Source organism: Mytilus galloprovincialis, chromosome 1, assembly GCF_965363235.1.
Source record: "Mytilus galloprovincialis chromosome 1, xbMytGall1.hap1.1, whole genome shotgun sequence".
Classification (NCBI taxonomy): Eukaryota; Metazoa; Mollusca; class Bivalvia; order Mytilida; family Mytilidae; genus Mytilus; species Mytilus galloprovincialis.
This window is the reverse complement of record NC_134838.1, coordinates 107,489,567-107,509,626: the sequence shown is the minus strand read 5'-3', so window position 1 is coordinate 107,509,626 and position 20,060 is coordinate 107,489,567. Positions and strand designations below refer to the sequence as shown.

The following is a 20,060-nucleotide window of genomic DNA, read 5'->3' as shown; positions in this document are numbered from 1 at the left end:
AGAATGGAAACAAAAAAATTAGCAATTTTTCCATTTGTAATGGGACATAACTTTGAAACAATTAAAGTTACGCCACCAAAATTCAAACTTGATCTGTTCTGTGGTAATGAGCATTATATATTCGTTTCATATCATTTGGTTGGGGCAAACTTGATCTGTGTTTTGTTAATTAGATAACAGAAACCAACTTTGGGAAGTATGATATGACAACTTTTTTTAAAACTATTGAATGTAAAAATGAAATCATAATACCTCAGATCATAATTTCTTGAGCACACAATGTAAATCTTATCCTTTTTGAAACCAGTTGACATTGAAAGTATGATTTTGTTCCTTTTTCAAAATTAATAACAATTATTCTGTGACTTTTTCTAACTTGGTAAATGCATTACATAAAACATCTTAAAAAATCAAAATAGACAAGTCGGTTCAGTACAATTTATTTCTTTCACATGTACAAAATTCATATAAAATTAAAATGTTGACAATAAATTACAGTTTTCTATTTCCGTGTAATGGACTTATGATTTTGATGATAAATACTTTCAATAGCTAGCATGTGAACTTAAATACTTAAATCATAATAGTCCATGGAAATAAGATGGTATCATGATGGTGAATTAAAATTGAGTAAAAAATGTAGATAAATATTTGTCTTCATTCATTGTTATTTTTATCCCTGTAATAATCATAATAGCTCAGTTCGTTTTTTTTATAACTATATCTTGTCCATTTGAAATTGCACATAAGTCTGTCATGTAATGATGAATGATGCGATGAGAAAATGGCCTCCAGTCAGAAGAATACACAACCTAGATTTATATGTCCATTTTAGTAACCGTGTCTTCTTTAGGTGCTGATTCAGGAGTTTCTGATTTAGCTGGTGGAGATTTTTCTGAAAACAAAAATAAACAATTTCATGAGCAAATCTGTCAACTTTTTATCTGTGTGGCTATTATATAGTAATCATTTGCCTAAATACAGCTTCTCTTCATGAAACACAACTTCTAAAAACTCATGGTTCCACACACATAAGAATATTTTATACGTAAACATTAATTACATCTTAGTTTGTGTAGTTCCTTAGAAGTAAAAAAACATTCAGAAATAAGAACAGATTATACTTGTGAAGTGTTGTCTGTAATAAAGTTTACATTTTTCCATTTTGATTTGCACAAATAAATAGGATTCATTTTAGAAAATTTCTATGAATTAGGTTTATCTTAACTTAAGGTAGAGGTATGCAGTATTCATTGAGTAGTCACCTTATATGTACACTATAAGATTTAGAGAAGAAAGAAAATCAACTTCAGCTAAATGATTTTAAAGTCTGCTTGGTTAGCTGTTTACAGGAAGCAATGAAAAGATACCCCAATTTCTCAAGCGGACGTGTAAAGTCATCAGCTTTATTACCATTAAAGACAACTTAGTCAATAAAGTTTTTGCTGGTGAATGACACATACAACTGACACATGACTGAATAATTATATCTTCAAGGTTAATTTGGAATGTTTATCCATTGTCATAAAAGAAATATTCAGTTATGGAACTTTTCAAATATCATTAATTAATTGTACCCACCCATGCATCATGTTTATTGATGCAAACATGTAAACAAAAAGATATCATTTTTTTTCTAAATTCATGACGTTACTATTAAATATTATAAGCTAATATTGTATTCAATTAATTTTGCTTACCTTTTTTGTCCACTGTTTCTGTTTTTTCTTCCCTGAAATACATTTTTTTCATAAGCATTACTTTTGATAATTTGATAACTATAAGAACAAAATTCTCTGTTTAATACAATGCTGAATAATAAAGACCTGCTGTATCAAGAAAGTTGTAAAAATCTGCATAAAACTTTTCTGCAATGATGTGGGTTTTTTTTTAACTATGATGTACACAACTTAAATATGTATGCAAATATTGCAATAGAAATCAAAAGATCTGGTCTAAGATTTAAAACATCTTCTAGTTAATTAAGTAGAACCAAAGACGCACTTATTCATAATATCATGTGTCTCATACAGCTTTCAAAAGACATAGAATAACTTACGTTTTTTCTTGTGTTGCTTTTGTTTCTTCTTTTGTCTCTGTTGTTTCCTTTTTAACTTCCTTCTTTTCTTCCTGTGTTTCTGCTGAAGAATAAACAGTAAATATTACTAAGAAATTTGAGTAAGAGAGTGGCAGTGGTATACAAGTTTTTTCAAGGAGAGAAAGGCACAGATATTTTTTTTTATCTAATTTAAAAAAAAAAAGAGCAAAACTTTGGTACAGCAAGCCCTTTTAAATATGTCACAGCCTAGATATATTAAAGGTTAGAGCTCACACAGAAGACTGGCCATCAATTACAAGAATCATAAAAAAACTTTAATAAGTGCTAGTGTTATCTAAAGTACATCTGATTACAATCTCAACCAGGGTTTCCAAAACTATCTTTAGCCAGCCAGACATAAATAGACAAAAGACATTTATGGTAATCAGTTGGCCATCCCAATGATTGACATTAAAAAAACACGATATTAAACTTTCTTTGATAAAAATATAAAGTTCTGACATAAACTGTTAATTTGGCAGTGCATCAGTGTACTAATATCTGCCTTATGACTCTTTATTTATGCAAAATAAAGATGTCAAAATATTTACTTTTGTTTTTGAAAAACACATTTTCCTACTACCGGATGTTCACTTGACAATCGTCAAAAATGGACCATAACCGGATATATGTAAAGTTTGTGTGCATTTACAAAGCACGATTGAGTTTAAGTAGCTCTCTCCACATTATTTCTTCAAGAAAATACTCGAAATGAACGTTAGAAAATGTATCAATGGTAATTTTAGCATTTTTGAAGAGCAAGGATGCTTTAATTAAATTTCCCAACTGTGCACATGTTTACACAATTCAGGTGAAACTATATTATAAGTGCAGAGATGTTTATATTTGTAGCCTGTCTTACCTTTCTCTGAAGAGTTATTTTTATCATCATCTGTTCTTGGTCGTTTAGATTTGGGTTTATAATTTTGTTTATCTTTTCTGCTTCCTTCACCTTCGTCTTCACTGTCAGAGAAATCTTCATCACAAGCTATTCTCTTGTCACTGGCTCGGACTGAAAATATATATAAATAAGTATGAAAGAGAAATCTTCATCCCAAGCTATCCTCTTGTCACTGACTGGGACTGAAAATATTCAAACAATTTGATAGAAAAACCTTTATAACTTTTACAACTCTTCAACACTGAAAACTATATAACTATATTCCTGATCATTATAAGGGAAACCAGATGCTCCGCAGGGCGCAGCTATATACGACCGCAGAGGTTGAACCCTGAACAGTTGGGGCAAGTATGGACACAACATTTAAGCTGGATTCAGCTCTAAATTTGGATTGTGATTAAATAGCATAGGTTTCTGACACAGAATGAATGTGGTCTAATGAACTTAAAATTTTTTTTTTGCCTTTGAGCAATTCACTATGCTGTTGAATATTAATCCTCTCAAAAAAATGTTTGAAGAAATTTTCTTTTTATTTAAGAAATCTGAAATGAGAAAAATTTAACCCCCCCCCCCCCACATTTTTTTTTTCACATCCCCCTTTGGTAGTAAAAGTGAATATACATTGTATATTGTATAAAACAATGATTTAAGTTGATTCAACTACTATTCTGGACAAAGAAAGATAACTCCAATTGAAAATTTCTTGCTATTGCACAATATTGTGCAATTAGATATTTTTTGCTATTGCGCAATACTGTGCAATTGAAAATATTTGCCATAGCACAATACTGTGCAATTGAAGATTTCTTGCTATTGCACAATACTGTGCAATTGAAAATTGCTTGCTATTGCACAATACTGTGCAATTGAAGATTTCTTGCTATTGCTGAATACTGTGCAATTGAAAATTTCTTGCTATTGCACAATACTTAATATAATAATTTTGGATCCTGATTTGAACCAACTTGAAAACTGGGCCCATAATCAAAAATCTAAGTATATGTTTAGATTCAGCATATCAAAAAAGCCCAAGAATTCAATTTTTGTTAAAATCAAACTTAGTTTAATTTTGGACCCTTTGGACTTTAATGTAGACCAATTTGAAAACGGGACCAAAAGTTAAGAATCTACATACACAGTTAGATTTGGCATATCAAAGAACCCCAATTATTCAATTTTTGATGAAATCAAACAAAGTTAAATTTTGGACCCCGACTTGGACCAACTTGAAAACTGGGCCAATAATCAAAAATCTAAGTACATTTTTAGATTCAGCATATCAAAGAACCACAAGGATTCAATTTTTGTTAAAATCAAACTAAGTTTAATTTTGGACCCTTTGGACCTTAATGTAGACCAATTTGAAAACGGGACCAAAAATTAAGAATCTACATACACAGTTAGATTCGGCATATCAAAGAACCCCAATTATTCAATTTTTGATGAAATCAAACAAAGTTCAATTTTGGACCCTTAGGGCCCCTTATTCCTAAACTGTTGGGACCAAAACTCCCAAAATCAAACCCAACCTTCCTTTTATGGTCATAAACCTTGTGTTTAAATTTCATAGATTTCTATTTACTTATACTAAAGTTATGGTGCGAAAACCAAAAATAATGCTTATTTGGGCCCCTTTTTGGCCCCTAATTCCTAAACTGTTGGGACCAAAACTCCCAAAATCAATCCCAACCTTCCTTTTGTGGTCATAAACCTTGTGTTTAAATTTCATTGATTTCTATTTACTTATACTAAAGTTAATGTACGAAAACCAAGAATAATGCTTATTTGGGCCCTTTTTTGGCCCCTAAATCCTAAACTGTTGGAACCAAAAACTCCCAAAATCAATCCCAACCTTCCTTTTGTGGTCATAAACCTTGTGTCAAAATTTCATAGATTTCAATTTATTTAAACTAAAGTTATAGTGCGAAAACCAAGAAAATGCTTATTTGGGCCCTTTTTGGCCCCTAATTCCTAAAATGTTGGGACCAAAACTCCCAAAATCAATCCCAACCTTCCTTTTGTGGTCATAAGCTTGTGTTAAAATTTCATAGATTTCTATTCACTTTTACTAAAGTTATTGTGCGAAAACTAAAAGTATTCGGACAACGACGACGACACCAACGTGATAGCAATATACGACGAAAAATTAAAATGTTTGCGGTCGTATAAAAACATTGATCCTATACTGTTAAACAACTTATTTTTGTGAATCATATATTTTCATAATTAAGCACCAAATTCACATTTTATTTTTAACATTTTAAATTTTATATTAAAGATTCAATTTTGAGATATTCACAATAATTTCTTATCCTGTTATTTTTCTACTCACTTTTTCGTTTTATACAATATATGGGACTTTACTAAGTCCATTGCATGTTTTTTTCTTTAAATATTTTTTAAAATCATTGTGAAACTCATTAATCTGATATAAATCTGACATGTTTTATATGTACATACTTGAAATTCTTTCATCAGTGTTGTCTTTGTCTTCATCTTCATTGCTTTCATCATTCAAAGCGTCTTCAGGAATGGCTAAAATATAACAGAACGGCTGAATAAGCTAGCTTACAAAACTTCAAAAATTATACTGTTCAATTTTCATCAAGTTATTTCCATTAAATTATCCTGATTTAAAAAATATCTTAAGATATAAAGAAGTCTTGGAACCTTTTCATATTTTTCAAAATGTGCAGCTTCATAATTGACCGAAAAATAGGCATGAAATACTTGCCAAGGGACATGAGTCAACCAATTAATCAAATCCACCAATCATTCTTCCAATACACATCTATAAGCCTTGGCTTTTATATTATTATGCAAATGCTGTATTTGATTCTTAACTGGACTTAATGAAGCTAGTCGTGTTCATCTTCCAACATTCACCAAAAAAATACTTTAATAAAGAATGAAATTCAATATCATGAGTTCAGAAAACAAGAATGGTGTTTTCTTAATGTTAGATAATTTTTTACAGTGTAATTTCCAAAAATATAAGGTAATTGTTAAAAGTATATCTAACAGTATCAGCTATCATTGATATTTAGCATACAAGCAATTCCTCATCATTTATCTAGTGATCTTACCTTGCATCTGGACACCGGGAGCATGAGGTAACATCCTAAGGTTTTCAAACAATCTTGTCCTAAAATAAAATCAACAGTAATACACCATGTTGTTTGTTTACTGTAGTTTTGTTGATAATAGTTAATCAATTGTGAAAATGTTTTACATAGTTACATTGATATCATACATTTATTAAATGAGATTTAATCAAACCGCAGAACTTTTCATATAAAATCCTAAAAGTGTTACGCCAAGGACTGTGTTTTACTATTTTATTGTTTAATATCCAATATGCAGAAAACCTTTGTTTAAATATTCAAGGCATTTTAAAATAAAAGTTAATCACAATTTCACATTAAAACTTACTTGATTTTGTCTAAATATTCTCCAGTGTTCTGGTTAGCCATGTTTGATGGACTGAGATTTAATTTGAAGTCTGGTCCATAATATTCAAAGTAATCATTATATGGCAATTCTGAAATCATCAAAAATAATGTAATTTATGAAAGCCACTCAAGTCAATGTTAAGTACATGTATTAAATATATAATAAAGTTCTGAAAGGTTTACATTGAAAATATCATGATTTCATGCAGTTCAATAAATATGAATTGCAAAAAATATTTTCCAGTTGCTAATATTCTACATCAGAGTTGACATTTTCTTTTTCACATGCAGTTCAACAGACACATCTCTGAAAGTTAAATCAAAATTTACAGATGTCTTAATTCTTCTTTCTTTTTTTTTTTCATTAGGCCATGGTTTTTTTAATTTGTTGGATACGGATTTTCCCCATAAAAAAGTCGGGTTGGTCAGTCGGGGAAAAAAAAAGAGAAAAAAAAATCATTTTTGAAGACAGAAAAATATGCCAATATATATATATATATATCACCTTTCTAACAGTATGTTTGTTATGCTATTTTACCATCATTTCTTAAATTTTAGTTCGATGAAATATTATTGCTCAGCTGTTATAAACATCGTATGACATTGTCTAATAATTTACAGTAAAAAAAGGCAGGTTCACGGACAAAGACGAAATTAAATCGTCATTTCAGAAACAAGAAAAACAGATTCGCGTACCTCTTAATCAATTCCAGAAAACTTGGTGAATAATGATCTTCAAGCACGAAAACTAATAGAAAAAAATTTTAAAACATCGTATGAAAATAAGTTTCAACACACGTGTCAAAAACCTAATAGACTCGTCCACTGGAAAAACGAGATTATCAGGTTAATCTGTTGTCTTGCATTCCCGTTTTTTATCAAAATGGATGATATTTTTTTATTATCTATGAAACAAGAAAATTCCAAATGATTTGTTAATATTAAGTACTTTAACTTGATGTCTTCACCCTGTCCACATTTGGACAAGTCTATTTCTATGAGATGATGCATCTTACAGACTGACAAATAAGGGAAACGAACTTATTGTGTAATTGGTTTTAAACACAAGTTTTGTTCCGCAAAATTATTTGCGCAAACAGCATTTCAAGATCAGTTATAATTGATTTATCTATTTTTAGAAACATAAACTGATAGTTTTATTTTTTCACAACAGAAAGGGTTATCAATTTTGTTAGTGATTAATGCATTTCATTTCATAAAAAAAGATTATTTTAATTATTTTTCAGGGACAATGCATTTGTTAGGGTCAACGGGAATAAAAAATCATGAAAAGTCAATTTTATTTTTATTCTGGAAATCGGCAAAATCGGGTCGGCGGATCCGTAAACCAACAAATTAAAAAAATCCTGGCCATAAATAAATTCAAACCTGTTACTTCCATGAAAATAAATCTAGGACAAAAATAGTTTACAATGTTTTCATCTTTAAGCAACTTCAAGAAATTGTTGGTGTTTCACATCATTCTTAATTTACCGTTAGCTACATCTGCACCAAGTGCTAATGATGTTTCATATGTCCAACATCTGGCTACATTTCTGATTGTATATCCTCCACCTCCCAGTAATAACAAAGGCAAGTTCCATTTCTTCATAAACTCTACACACTTTCCATGTCCTAAAATGTAGTCAATCAAAATACATAGAATCAATTCATGCTACTTTTTTAAACTGGCACATAAATACTTTACAACTAGCTTTGTACATTCGGTCATCTAAAGAAAGAAGGCACAATCTTAGCATCTGCTAATTTTGAAGTCATAAACTGTTGATTAATTAACTTATAACAAAATAAGTGAGGTCTACATCAATGAGATGGAAACCCATCAACACAAGAGAACAAAACCAAACATTCGTTTGTAACATTACTCTAAATCACCACAACTATTATCTACATCAATTATTTTTTAAGATTTTAAAATGTTTATTAAATTCAAGTATCATAATTAAGACAGTTAAACAACTGAACATTTGCTAGCCTGATATATCTGGTATCAGTTTTTCTTTCCCAAATATGACATTTTACTAGCTTACCTTTCAGTGTAAGGTTGAAACATCCCAGTCTATCACCAGACAGGGAATCAGCTCCACACTGCAGTACAATTGCACTAGGTTGGTACATCTCCATTACTTTAGTCATCACCTGTAATTAATGTTTATATCAATTAAAGGTAAGTTCAGAATAGTTACACATTTTTTTTTAATTTATAAATTTAAGACAAAAATAATATATAAAGAACAGAACAAAGGGTGTGTATCTAAGTTCTATTTGTTACAATTTAACTTTATCATAAAAATTATCCTCATTATTTCATCCATTTAGCAGGTTTAGTTGACTCCATCATCTTTTTAAGGTGTACCGTAGCTTACAGTAATAAAGATAAGCTAAGCAAGTATTGCAAAAGTTATCCTGCTCAAAGTAGCTCCATAACATGAAGTATCAAAATAGTTCTAAATATACAAATTCTTCAGTATACTTACTGGTTTAAATATAGACTCGTATGAATCGTCATCTATACCATCTCTCAGTGGGAAGTTTACAGCATAATATTTACCTTTCCCTGCACCTATATCCTACAAAGATATTTACAACAGTAATCACACGATTCATAAATAAAATAACATGGATTAACAAAAATATTTGACAACACAACAAACCAGACAAAACACCAATACAATACATGTACATGTATATCTACTTAAATAATTAAAATACTCCTTTTTAAAATGTAGTAATTTGCTTTTTAATGTATATATGAAGTGTAGATATATTATAACAGTTCATATCCAAATCCAAAATAGAACCTCCTTGTGGGTTTTTTGCTTGCCTCAAGTGCCAGGGTTTTGATCCTTAGCCTGGACCAACAACAACTTTTTAACTGGTATTCTTTGCACTCCATATTGCAGTTTTTAAAAGATAAAGAACACAGTCTTGGGTCATACTCATGTGTCCAGTGTAGCTAAAAAGTTAAAAATTCAGCTTGCCATGTCCATTTAGTCCAAATACGAGAACATTGTCTGTACTCACCCTCAGGTCACCTGTTCCAGGAAAATATTCCCCGTATTTGTGAAATGAGACAGTCATAACTCTATCTGTTGTATAAAATGCTTCTTCTACACCGTCACCATGATGTATATCAATATCTACATACAGAACACGCTGGTGATATCTGTAAAGATGTAAACATGAAAGATAAATGATGAATCTGTATTGCAGTGACTCTTAAAATAATGTTATTAGCAACAAGGTTCTAATCTGCTTTGATTAACTATATTTCAATTGTATATTCAGAATTTTTTATCATTTCATTTCTTAACATTATGAATATTTTCCACCAAAAAAAATGCAGATTTATGGTTGCCATTTTTCACAAATTGTTAGGTTTTATTATGGAATTAAGGTTTATATTTTGTAGCTTGTACTGCCTCAAATTGACAAAAAGAAAATGAAAACATTATTGTTTCTTTTTTATCAATCATTTTCCAAGTCCACTAAGTTATAATATTGAAACTCTTTAACTTTTATCATCTGTGGAAAATGAATAAGAAGGTATAATATCTTAATGGCTGACCCGTGTTAAGAGAGAGCCATATCTCTTGCACGTTAAAGACACCCTTGTAGATTTCGAAAAAGAGTAGGCTAATGCCGCTACAAGGCAGCACTCACACCCGCAAAGTGGAAAGGGATTAATAAAAATTGCAAAACTTGTTTCCCAATCCACTATAAATAAATATATTCAAAAATATCTTGATGTTATATTTGACAAAACTTACTTCAGTAGTTCTAAGATAGCCAGTACGATATCATTGACATAACAGAACCCTGAAGCTTCTGATTTCTTAGCATGATGAAGTCCACCAGCCCAGTTAATAGCAATATCTGCTGCTTGTTTGTTTAATTTTACTGCTCCAGCTGTAATCAGAAAATAAAAATATGTGAGTGACTGTTAGAGCATAGTTATTAACAATCATAAAAAGTTTTTGTAGTGTACATTTTATAACACCATGTCAAATTTGTATACATGTATACTACAATTGGCTGAATTTAATTATAATAAACAGATTGATTGTGCTAATTCATATAAAGCAATAGACCACTTTCGAGTTCATCCATCACCGGAAAAAACTCATCAATTTGTCGCGCCTTTGTGACGTCATTTACCAGATAGATGGGCTCGCCTGTATCCCTGCACTATAAACGTTCATCAAGCGTCTAAGTGATCGTCATTGTGCAGTGTAAACTAGAAATAATATTTGTTCCGTAGGTAACTAATCACAATTCCCTAATGACAGCAGTGCAGATTGTCAATTATGAGAGTTTGATTTGCCGAATTATTCGTGCAATATAACTTTATAGTTTTTCAACCACTCGCTCAACATTGAAGTGGAAGTCATGACGCACCTAAACGCACGAGTGACGTTCACTAAAACAAAGGTTTTGGACGGAAATGCATCGAACTCGAAAGTTGTCTATTTATACTTTATATTTATTAGGGCACCTAATTTCAAATTCTTAAATTCAAAATTATGAATACTTTAGAAAATATAATGCTATACATGCAAGTTTCAACTATAACATTTAGGAATTCATTACAAATAGTTATTTTTCCAATTTGAAATTCTGGGAAGACAATTTCCATTTACTATATTAGTTTATTGAGCTATTACATTCCTATAGATAGAAAGTCCTAAAAAGGCCACCACATGCCAGAGTACCCTTATAAATGTACTACATTTGATGGTACAGGTTCACTATACTGCACTCAGAGATAATGGTTTTAGTACTTTAAATATGCACAATTACTTCTTAAATATAATTTTCAAAAATGTTAAAACAAGAAATTTGTTCTTGTCAGAGTATATGTAATATTAATCTACAGAATTCATACATTCCATCAAATCAAAAATAGGGCAATCATCTCCAATGTTAACTTGTCAGAGTATTTAATACTAACCTACAGAGCCACCAGTTGACAGCTGACAGAACTCATACATTCCATCAAATACAGGACAATCTTCTCCAACGTTAACTGAAAGATTTATAGATCTTATAATTTACATTTATTTACATTAGTACAATTGACTGGTATTATGAAAGTATTCATAAAAACTTTCAGTACACTTACTTGCTATGGCCTTCAATAATGTTCAGCTTTGAATTTACGTTTTAACAAAAAATAAGTACTGAAATGAGAGCAACTATTCTGTAGACAATTTTTTCAGACGATTAAATTTACTTAATAACTTTGTAATTCACACATATAGTATTTAATTTTAGTTGAAAATTTTTTATTCTTTGTCATTTAAAATTTAATTTGTTAAAAGTAAAACTTTAACCAGTATGAACATCATGGACATGATGGATAAATGGTGAATGTGTCACACAATGGGACACAGATGATGCCCCCACTTGCATATAATGTTCGAAAGGGACATATGAATTCCAGAACTGTAGAAAAAATGACACTGCCCAAAGGACAAGATTCACTTATGGCCCAAAATGGCCTTAAATATCATAAAACACCAAAAAGTTCACAAATTGGTTCGTAAATGGGTCTATTTCAAAAGTCTTAATGCTAAATAAATCAGTTCTTTTTTTAAAAGTACATAATACTCTCTAAATTAGGCCTATTTTGGACATTTTGTCAAATTATAAGGATTTTGGGCAATTTTCAGACCTAAAAGCTTTAGAAAAATTTGGCCTACGATCCAAAATGCTTTGTAACCAAAAGATTCCAAATTTAATATAGAATTCATCAATATAAAAACTTTTTGGATCGTGGATGACGGCCAAGGTTAATTATGCCAAAAACAATTAAAATTTTGGACAAAATTGACCAAAATCGACCTAAAATACAAATAATGTATGTTTCAGGGGTCATAGCTTCAAAAACTTGAAAGAAAGGTGCCAATATTTTAGTCTTGATAGTATTATCACAAGTATTTCTATTTGAAATTTGTAATTTTGTTGCCCGGATTTAAAAAACATTAAAAATTTAGGGCCAATTTTGACCCTTCGTGAACCTTCTCCTTTGTACTTGATCTGATTTTTGTTGTAAAAAGCATTGGGTATAAGTTACATAACATTTGATTAAGGCAAACTAAAGTAATAGAACAAAACAGAAACACTCAACAATTTTTCCATTTGTTACTGTAAAGGGGCATAACTCTTGAACTGTTACAACTTATTTTAAGCATTGAATTAAAAGACGATTTTTTAATTGATTGATGTTTGCTTTTTGCCGCATTAGCTTCAAAAGGCTATACTGTAGAGATGTTATTTAAGAGAGATAAAGTTATAACATTATATATTATTACATCGCTGCATCTGTTTGTTGTAGTCTGACATGTTATCTGGTCTTATACTTCGTAAAAACTTGATGTAGTCATCACTGTGGAACTTTGTCATTTCTTCTTGTGTGGCTTTGTGTGGTCTCTGTTAAAAAATAATAATTTATAAAAAAAAAACTTTTCTAGATCTGCGTCACTTCATTTTTCTGTTTAATATGAAAAACTACATAGACATCAATTAACGCACAAATGCTCTGAGAAAAATAACTGAGAAGATTGTGGGTCACAATGTCATCCACCAAAATCTTAATAAACTATGTCAAATAAATGTAGTGTACAATACAATACTATTTACAACACATAATGAAGATCGTTTTGAAGGAAAGGGAAAAAAAAGTTTGGAATATTATTTATACTTGTAGAGACTCTTATAACAACACTTTAGGGACTGCTGCAAAAATTTTTTGATCAACATTATTTATACTTGTACTTACATAAATTTCCATCTTCCTATAAAGTCCATAATTAAGTATAAGGTTGTGTGTCATACGTATTCTGTGTGGCTTCATGGGATGACCTTGGCCATAGTAGTAATTTCCAATGTCTCCTATTCAATGGAAATATTAATTATTCAATTAGTTTTCAAGTGAGAAACTGAATATGAAAAAATAGCTGTACAAGAATATTAGATTGGTTATTCAAAATTCAGGACATTAAAAAAAGCTAGAGCATGGTTTTCACTAAGAATTGTTTGTGAAAAGTTCAGCAAGCCAACTCCTCACTTTGGACATATTAAACAAGTCCATAGTTCTGACAAAATTAGTATCTGTCATCTACTTATTCAAAACCTCATCATTTATTTGGTCTTACAGTTTTAACGAAATACATGTACATGTATAAACAAAATTCTATTTAAATTTTGTTTCAATTTTTTATTATAAATTTCGAGTCTGATTAACAAGCCTCAATTTCAGCTTACAATAATTCATTTTATAGTCAAAATCATATTATTAGCTACCAAAGAGTTAGAAAAATAAAAGATTCATATTTGAAATCAGACCCCTTTCCCTAAAATAATTTGAGGAGACAATGACATTGCATTATTTATCTTAGTTTCACAATCCTTTGTCCTTTGGTCCCTACTACAGCATAAAATATAAAAGAAAAATGGGCTTCCATAGATTAAATTATAATGTTTTATCAGCAAGTTCAAAACTATTGATAATAGAAGTAATAAAATGCTTGTTTCATCTCATAAGGGTTGCAAAATGCTCTTTCCCTTAAATAATTCAGACAAAAACGATTTTTAACAGAAATAAAAGAGTTTTTAAAAAATTGTCACTTTCGTACGCCGAGCATGGGAAAATGGGCTTCCATAGTTTTTCAAAGGAAATAGGCGCGATTTTGTATAATTAGTGTTTTTCTGCAATTAATTAATTCGGAAAAATACCAAAACAAATATAATATGTCTTTCATCATAAATTAACATCAAAAATGATTTAGCAATACATGATTTCAGATTTTTACATCCAAACGTATGCGGCTTTTTGGGGCCTGCATAGGGGAACGGACGCTTCCAACAAAAGTTTTTCCTATTTAGTGAGTATAGTACCACTTTCAGTCCCCTTAAAGAAGCAATCGATATAGTTGAGAGGTCAAAAACTAAAATATTGTTTGTGAACATACCATCGTAATAATAACAGACTCTTTTCTTGCTGTGTTGTGAGGCCATTGTTCGAGTCAAGCGATGTTAAATTGCAGCGCCCTCTATTAACAACGAACGACAATCAAGTATAGTTCTTCCCGGAATAATTTTAAAAATAAATTTAATTGGAATTTTGACGAATCCGAAACTAAATATTTAGAGTATCCACGAAAACATTTTAATTTATTGATTAATTTTAAGAATAATAAGCCCCTTATCGAATTTAAAATTAGAACAAAAGGAATAAATACTTTTAAGAATAAAAACACAAGACTGTGGGATGGAGGCATTTTGGAGAAGTATCATGGATATACGGCAATGAGACAACAACTGGCCATCAGAACAAAACAGAACAACAAGACATGGAGGCATCTTAATAAAAGGAGAAGTATGGATATACGACAATGAGACAACAACCGGCCATCAAACAAAAAAAAAACAATAGACATGGAGGCATCTTAATAAAAGGAGAAGTATGAATATACGGCAATGAGATAACAACCAAACAAAATTAAAAAAAAAAACTACAAGACACGGAGGCATCTTAATAAAAGGAGAAGTATGGATATACGGAAATGAGATAACAACCAAACAGACTAAAAAACTACAAGACATGAAGGCATCTAATAAGAGGAGAAATATGGATATACGGCAGTGAGATAACAACCAAACAAAATAAAAAACTACAAGACATGGCGGAATCTTAATAAAAGGAGAAGTATGGATATACGGCAATGAGATAACAACCAAACAAAATTAAAAAAAAAATGACATGGAGGCATCTTGATAAAAGGAGAAGTATGGATATACGGCAGTGAAATAACAACCAAACAAATAAAAAATCTACAAGACATGGAGGCATCTTAATAAAAGGAGAAGTATGGGAAATGAGATAACAAACAAACAAATAAAAAAAACAAGCAAGAGGCATCTTAATAAAAGCAGTAGTATGGATATACGGCAATGAGATAAGACCAAACAAAATAAAAAAACTACAAGACATGGCCCTGAGGCATCATAAAAGGACCTCCCGGAGTATGGATACGACAATGAGATAACAACTAAACAAAATAAAAAAAACTACAAGACATGAAGGCATCTTAATAAAAGGAGAAGTATGGATAATACGGCAATGAGATAAGACCAAACAAAAACAAACAAACTGCAAGGCATGGAGGCATCTTAATAAAAGGAGAAGTATGGGTATACGGTAAGTGACAACAACCCATAAAAATCAAACATAACAAGACATGGAGGCTCAGGCATCTCAATAAAGGAAAAATATTGGTATACGGCAATGAGACAACCATCTGGATTTTTTAAAAATGTTATTTTATTCCTCAAACTGTTCTGTTTGCATAATAATTATTTTATACATTATAGACATACCATATACACATTGCTTGCATCAGAAATTAATTTTTCAATTTCCTATCCAGTAGATGACGGCTTATATTCCTAGACATGTCTGTTCTTGTCGACAGTGCCCGAATAGAAGATTGGAGACAGAATGGATTTTCTATTACTTTGTAACCAAACTGATACAGCTCAACATCTTAACATATTCATTTCAACTTGCTACACGACTTTCTATGAGAGTACTCGCAGTTACTGACAGCTAATTCAGAGTATAATGTCTGTATTGTATTAATGTATGTCTGTATTAATTGTATTCCTATATTATATTGTCATTGACGTATAATTATGTAAATTAGATCGAAAAGGTGTATCTTATTTGAAATACTAAGGCTTGTCTACCTCAGAAATAGATCACCTTAGCTGTATTTGGCAAAACGTTCAGGAATTTTGGTCATCAAGGTAATTCAACTTCGTACTTTATTTGGCCATTTTAACTTTTTTGGATTCGAGCGTCACTGATTCAAGTCTTTAGTAGACGAAACGCGCGTCTGGCGTAAACACAAAATTTAATCATGGTACCTATAATGAGTTTATTTACACCATGATATTATTGTCAATGCAGAACGATATTTTTCACTAATTAAGAGGGGGTCTTTCAGTGATACTATAGTATTAATGAATGGGTGTTTTTATAATGGCCCTGTTATATGTCCAAGGTCTGTTATAATGGTCGAGGAAGTCTGTAATGGCCCGAGGCAACGCCGAGTGCCATTACAGACATCCTAGGCAATTATTACTGACCGAGGACATATAACAGAGCCATTATAAAAACACCCATTTCTTAATACATTTATTAACCAACTGAATAAAAGTGTATGTGTTAATATACCAAATATCCAAGATATTAAGTTGACAGAAGTTATGTGTTGAAAAACAGGAGGAACAGTGATCCCTATATATGGTTCTTTAATGTTGGTTGCTGGTTACTAAATTAAATAAAATACAAAAAAGTATTATACTCTTTACAACTTAATTTTATTAACTTTATTAAAAACCCTAACTGTGCTTTACACAGACAAACCGGGCATAATACAGGGCCATTACAGAAAAACAAGGCCATTACAGAAAAAAAAGGGCCATTACAGAAAAACAGGGCCATTACAGAAAAACAGGGCCATTACAGAAAAAAACAGGGTCATTACAGAAAAACAGGGCCATTACAGAAAATATGTTATTTTTAATAACCAGTCATTTTTGGCAATAATGTACTTAGTTGGTTAATAAAATATGTTATTTAAAACTTGAAATGACGAATGCAGGGTATCCAATTTCATTTTACGACATCTTGGTGAATGAAACTGTTAGTTTTCATTTAGAGTTTCAAGTTTTATTAATAAGCTTTACTTAGATGGAATGAGAAACATATCTCACTCTGACAACACCAAGAGCGAGACACCAAACTTGACCGATGATCGACTATAAGTTTTCAACTAGTCACATTCCAAACAATTTAAAATTCCAACATTGAAGCCCGGATCAATCACCTTATAAACGTATGCTGTGTGTATATCTGTTTTAAGATCTTTGCTTTTCTCTCACAACTAAACAGCTTTATGATAGCAGTCAGGGACAGACACACTAATAAACAATTATGTTCCTCAGTCAAGGATTATATATATTTAAACATCAATTTAATCCCTTTGGCCGTCTACATGAAGGAAAAATTCGTAATTAGAAAAAAACTTACTTTATTTGCGATAAAGGTTTTAAATATTTAGTACAATCTGATGAGAAGGAATTAAGTAAAATGTTTATGTACAAAGTTATTCCCGATAATAGTTTTACGTGTATTGTTTAACAGACTGTTGTTTGTTTCAAATCGCTTTCCTTGTTGACCTTGGTGTCTGTTTGTATTCCACTTCTTTAAATTGGACTCCTTTTTTTGAAGAATGCAATGAGAAGGTTGAGTTCTTTGTTGTTCACGATTAAAGAAACATCTATACAAGAGACCAGAATGAAAAGTATGTAAACAGCCAATATAAAAAGGACAAAACACGAAAAGACGAACATTGGACAGTCTTCAAAACATTACATACAAATAAAGACTATATGCAACACGAAAATCTGTCGTGAAAAGTATAAATTCGGTGTTAAGTCAATGACATGTTGGATATTGGTTAAGAATTCGATAGCTTTCCTGTAAGCAGAAACATTCTTTAACTTGCAAAACAAACAATGCTCGTGAAATAAGTAAGGTGGAACCGCGGGGTCTGAGAATAATCTACAAAAAGTATAATATGTAATACATTTTGTATGTTAATCTAATTGTGTAGTACGATGCTCAAACACTGTCAATTAGTAACAATTAACTGAACTGCACTTTGTAGACGAGAACTATGTATTGCATGTAAATTGATCTCTCAATCTTAATTCAGTAACCTATATACTACCGAATTAGACTATTTACCGGATCTGTAATAGCATAAGCAACACAACAGCTGCCACATGTGGAGCAGGATCTGCTTACCCTTCCGGAGCACCTGAGATCACCACCAGTTTTTGGTGGGGTTCGTGTTGCTTAGTATTTAGTTTTCTATGTTGTGTCTTCTGTACTATTATTTGTCTGTTTTTAATCTTTTTTAGCAATCGCGTTGTCAGTTTAATTTCGATTTATGAGTTTGACTGTCCCTCTGGTACCTTTCGTCCCTCTTTTACTTCGATTTCTATAAAGTTACAAATAAAAACAATGTACATTTACAGCATCGATAGCTAAATTCCGTTAAAACACCATTCTCTGAAACCGTTGTTTTTTATTACCTTTCCTTATCTGCAGTTCGTCGTAGACACTGACAGACGTTTACTAACGATCGTTTAGTAGATGTATGTATATTGCAATGTAACCCACTAATTGGTTGTTTTAACAAATAGTCAAGATCATAGTATCATGATTGTAATTTGTATTAAGTATACAAAGTTGGGAATCATCATAAGAACTTTAGTTAATGGTTCTTTTGTTAACTACCTTGAAACTAGGACAAAAATGATAAAATAATGATGTTTCTTGAAGCCACAAGAGATGACACGCTAAAAAATAGCTCGACTGGTTGTTGGTCGCTTAAAGTCCAGTGGCAAATATTGCATGCATGTTCAGGTCGATAAACTATATCGTTAGTTGATATGTAGGTGAAAGTTTTCTGTGTATTTTTTTTCTAAGTAAACATTTTTTTATTGTATAACACATAGTATATATTAAAATAAAGATAAGAAATTATATAACAATGAAATACTTTTAACAATTGACAAGTATAAAAAATTCTTATTAGCAGATATTTTCCCTGGAAGAACGGGCACTTCTATTTACTCCTGAGTTGTCTGTGACATTGTCTTTTTTGTTTGATCGCTCATTTGTAATTCTCATTTTCTTCGAAAAATGTGGTTTAAGATGAATTGAACGTTTAGTTTTTGCCTTTTCAGACTCTAAATTTTCATTTTCACTTTTCTCTTCTGGTATTTGTTCGCCGTTCAGCAATTTTTCTGTCTCTCTTTCGGCTGCTAGTCTTGTCAATTTCTCATTTTCTAAGACTTGGAGCCTTGATACAACTTGTTGCACTTTTTCATATTTTGAACTCCATACCTGGTCCTCACGCGAAGTAATATACTGATCATAAATTCTATCTTGTTCGATTTCTCTCTTTTCTCTCTTTAGATAAGAGACAATTCCAATGATGATTCCAAGAGAATAAAACAAGAGAGTTACTACAATGTATAACAGTGCCTCGATTTCAGATTCTTCAACTACTTTTGGTGTCGTCTGAGTTAAATTAAACGGGTCAGTCGTTGTATTTGATTGATGCGTTGCATTTAGTTTAGCCAGTAAATGAAGACAGTTAGATAACTTCGTAGGAGCCATGATCAATCAGTTTATGTCTACCACCTGAAAAATTACAATGAAAACTGTTTTTAGAATAAAAATTATAATCAGAATATGAAAAAATAACTTATACTGTATGGTACCTTTGTACCTTATTTATGCTTGTTGTTGTCTGTAAATATGTCAGAGTAAAACACAAATTGGCATGAAAAAGAAAGAAAAAGCTCAACGCAAAATCGGATTAGTCACCTACTTCTACAGAAAGTGGAACCCTCGAATTGCAAGTTTGAGCGTCTTACGCACAAACGCACACAAATACTTGTAATACACACAGATTATACTAAATTTAAATTAAAAGTATATATC

General features: G+C 31.0%; 1 protein-coding gene across 2 annotated transcripts; it reads right to left on the bottom strand.

Annotated features, from left to right (window-relative positions):
• Positions 1-424: 424 nt before the first annotated feature.
• Positions 425-14,584, bottom strand: LOC143049684 (putative histone deacetylase 1-B). 2 transcript variants are annotated; one of them, XM_076223349.1, is made up of 16 exons: positions 14,446-14,584; positions 13,254-13,366; positions 12,787-12,904; positions 11,424-11,498; positions 10,243-10,381; positions 9,497-9,638; positions 8,950-9,042; positions 8,503-8,611; positions 7,946-8,086; positions 6,432-6,540; positions 6,086-6,144; positions 5,460-5,534; positions 2,961-3,110; positions 2,060-2,141; positions 1,701-1,732; positions 425-895 (listed from the first exon to the last, which is right to left on the bottom strand). In XM_076223349.1, exons 1-16 carry the CDS (start codon positions 14,489-14,491, stop codon positions 819-821), a joined length of 1,560 nt encoding a protein of 519 aa, XP_076079464.1. In that variant the 5' UTR covers positions 14,492-14,584; the 3' UTR covers positions 425-818. The 2 variants fall into 2 exon arrangements, with proteins under 2 accessions (XP_076079464.1, XP_076079473.1); XM_076223358.1 differs by having other exon boundaries at positions 2,060-2,138.
• Between the last annotated feature and the right edge of the window lie 5,476 nt (positions 14,585-20,060).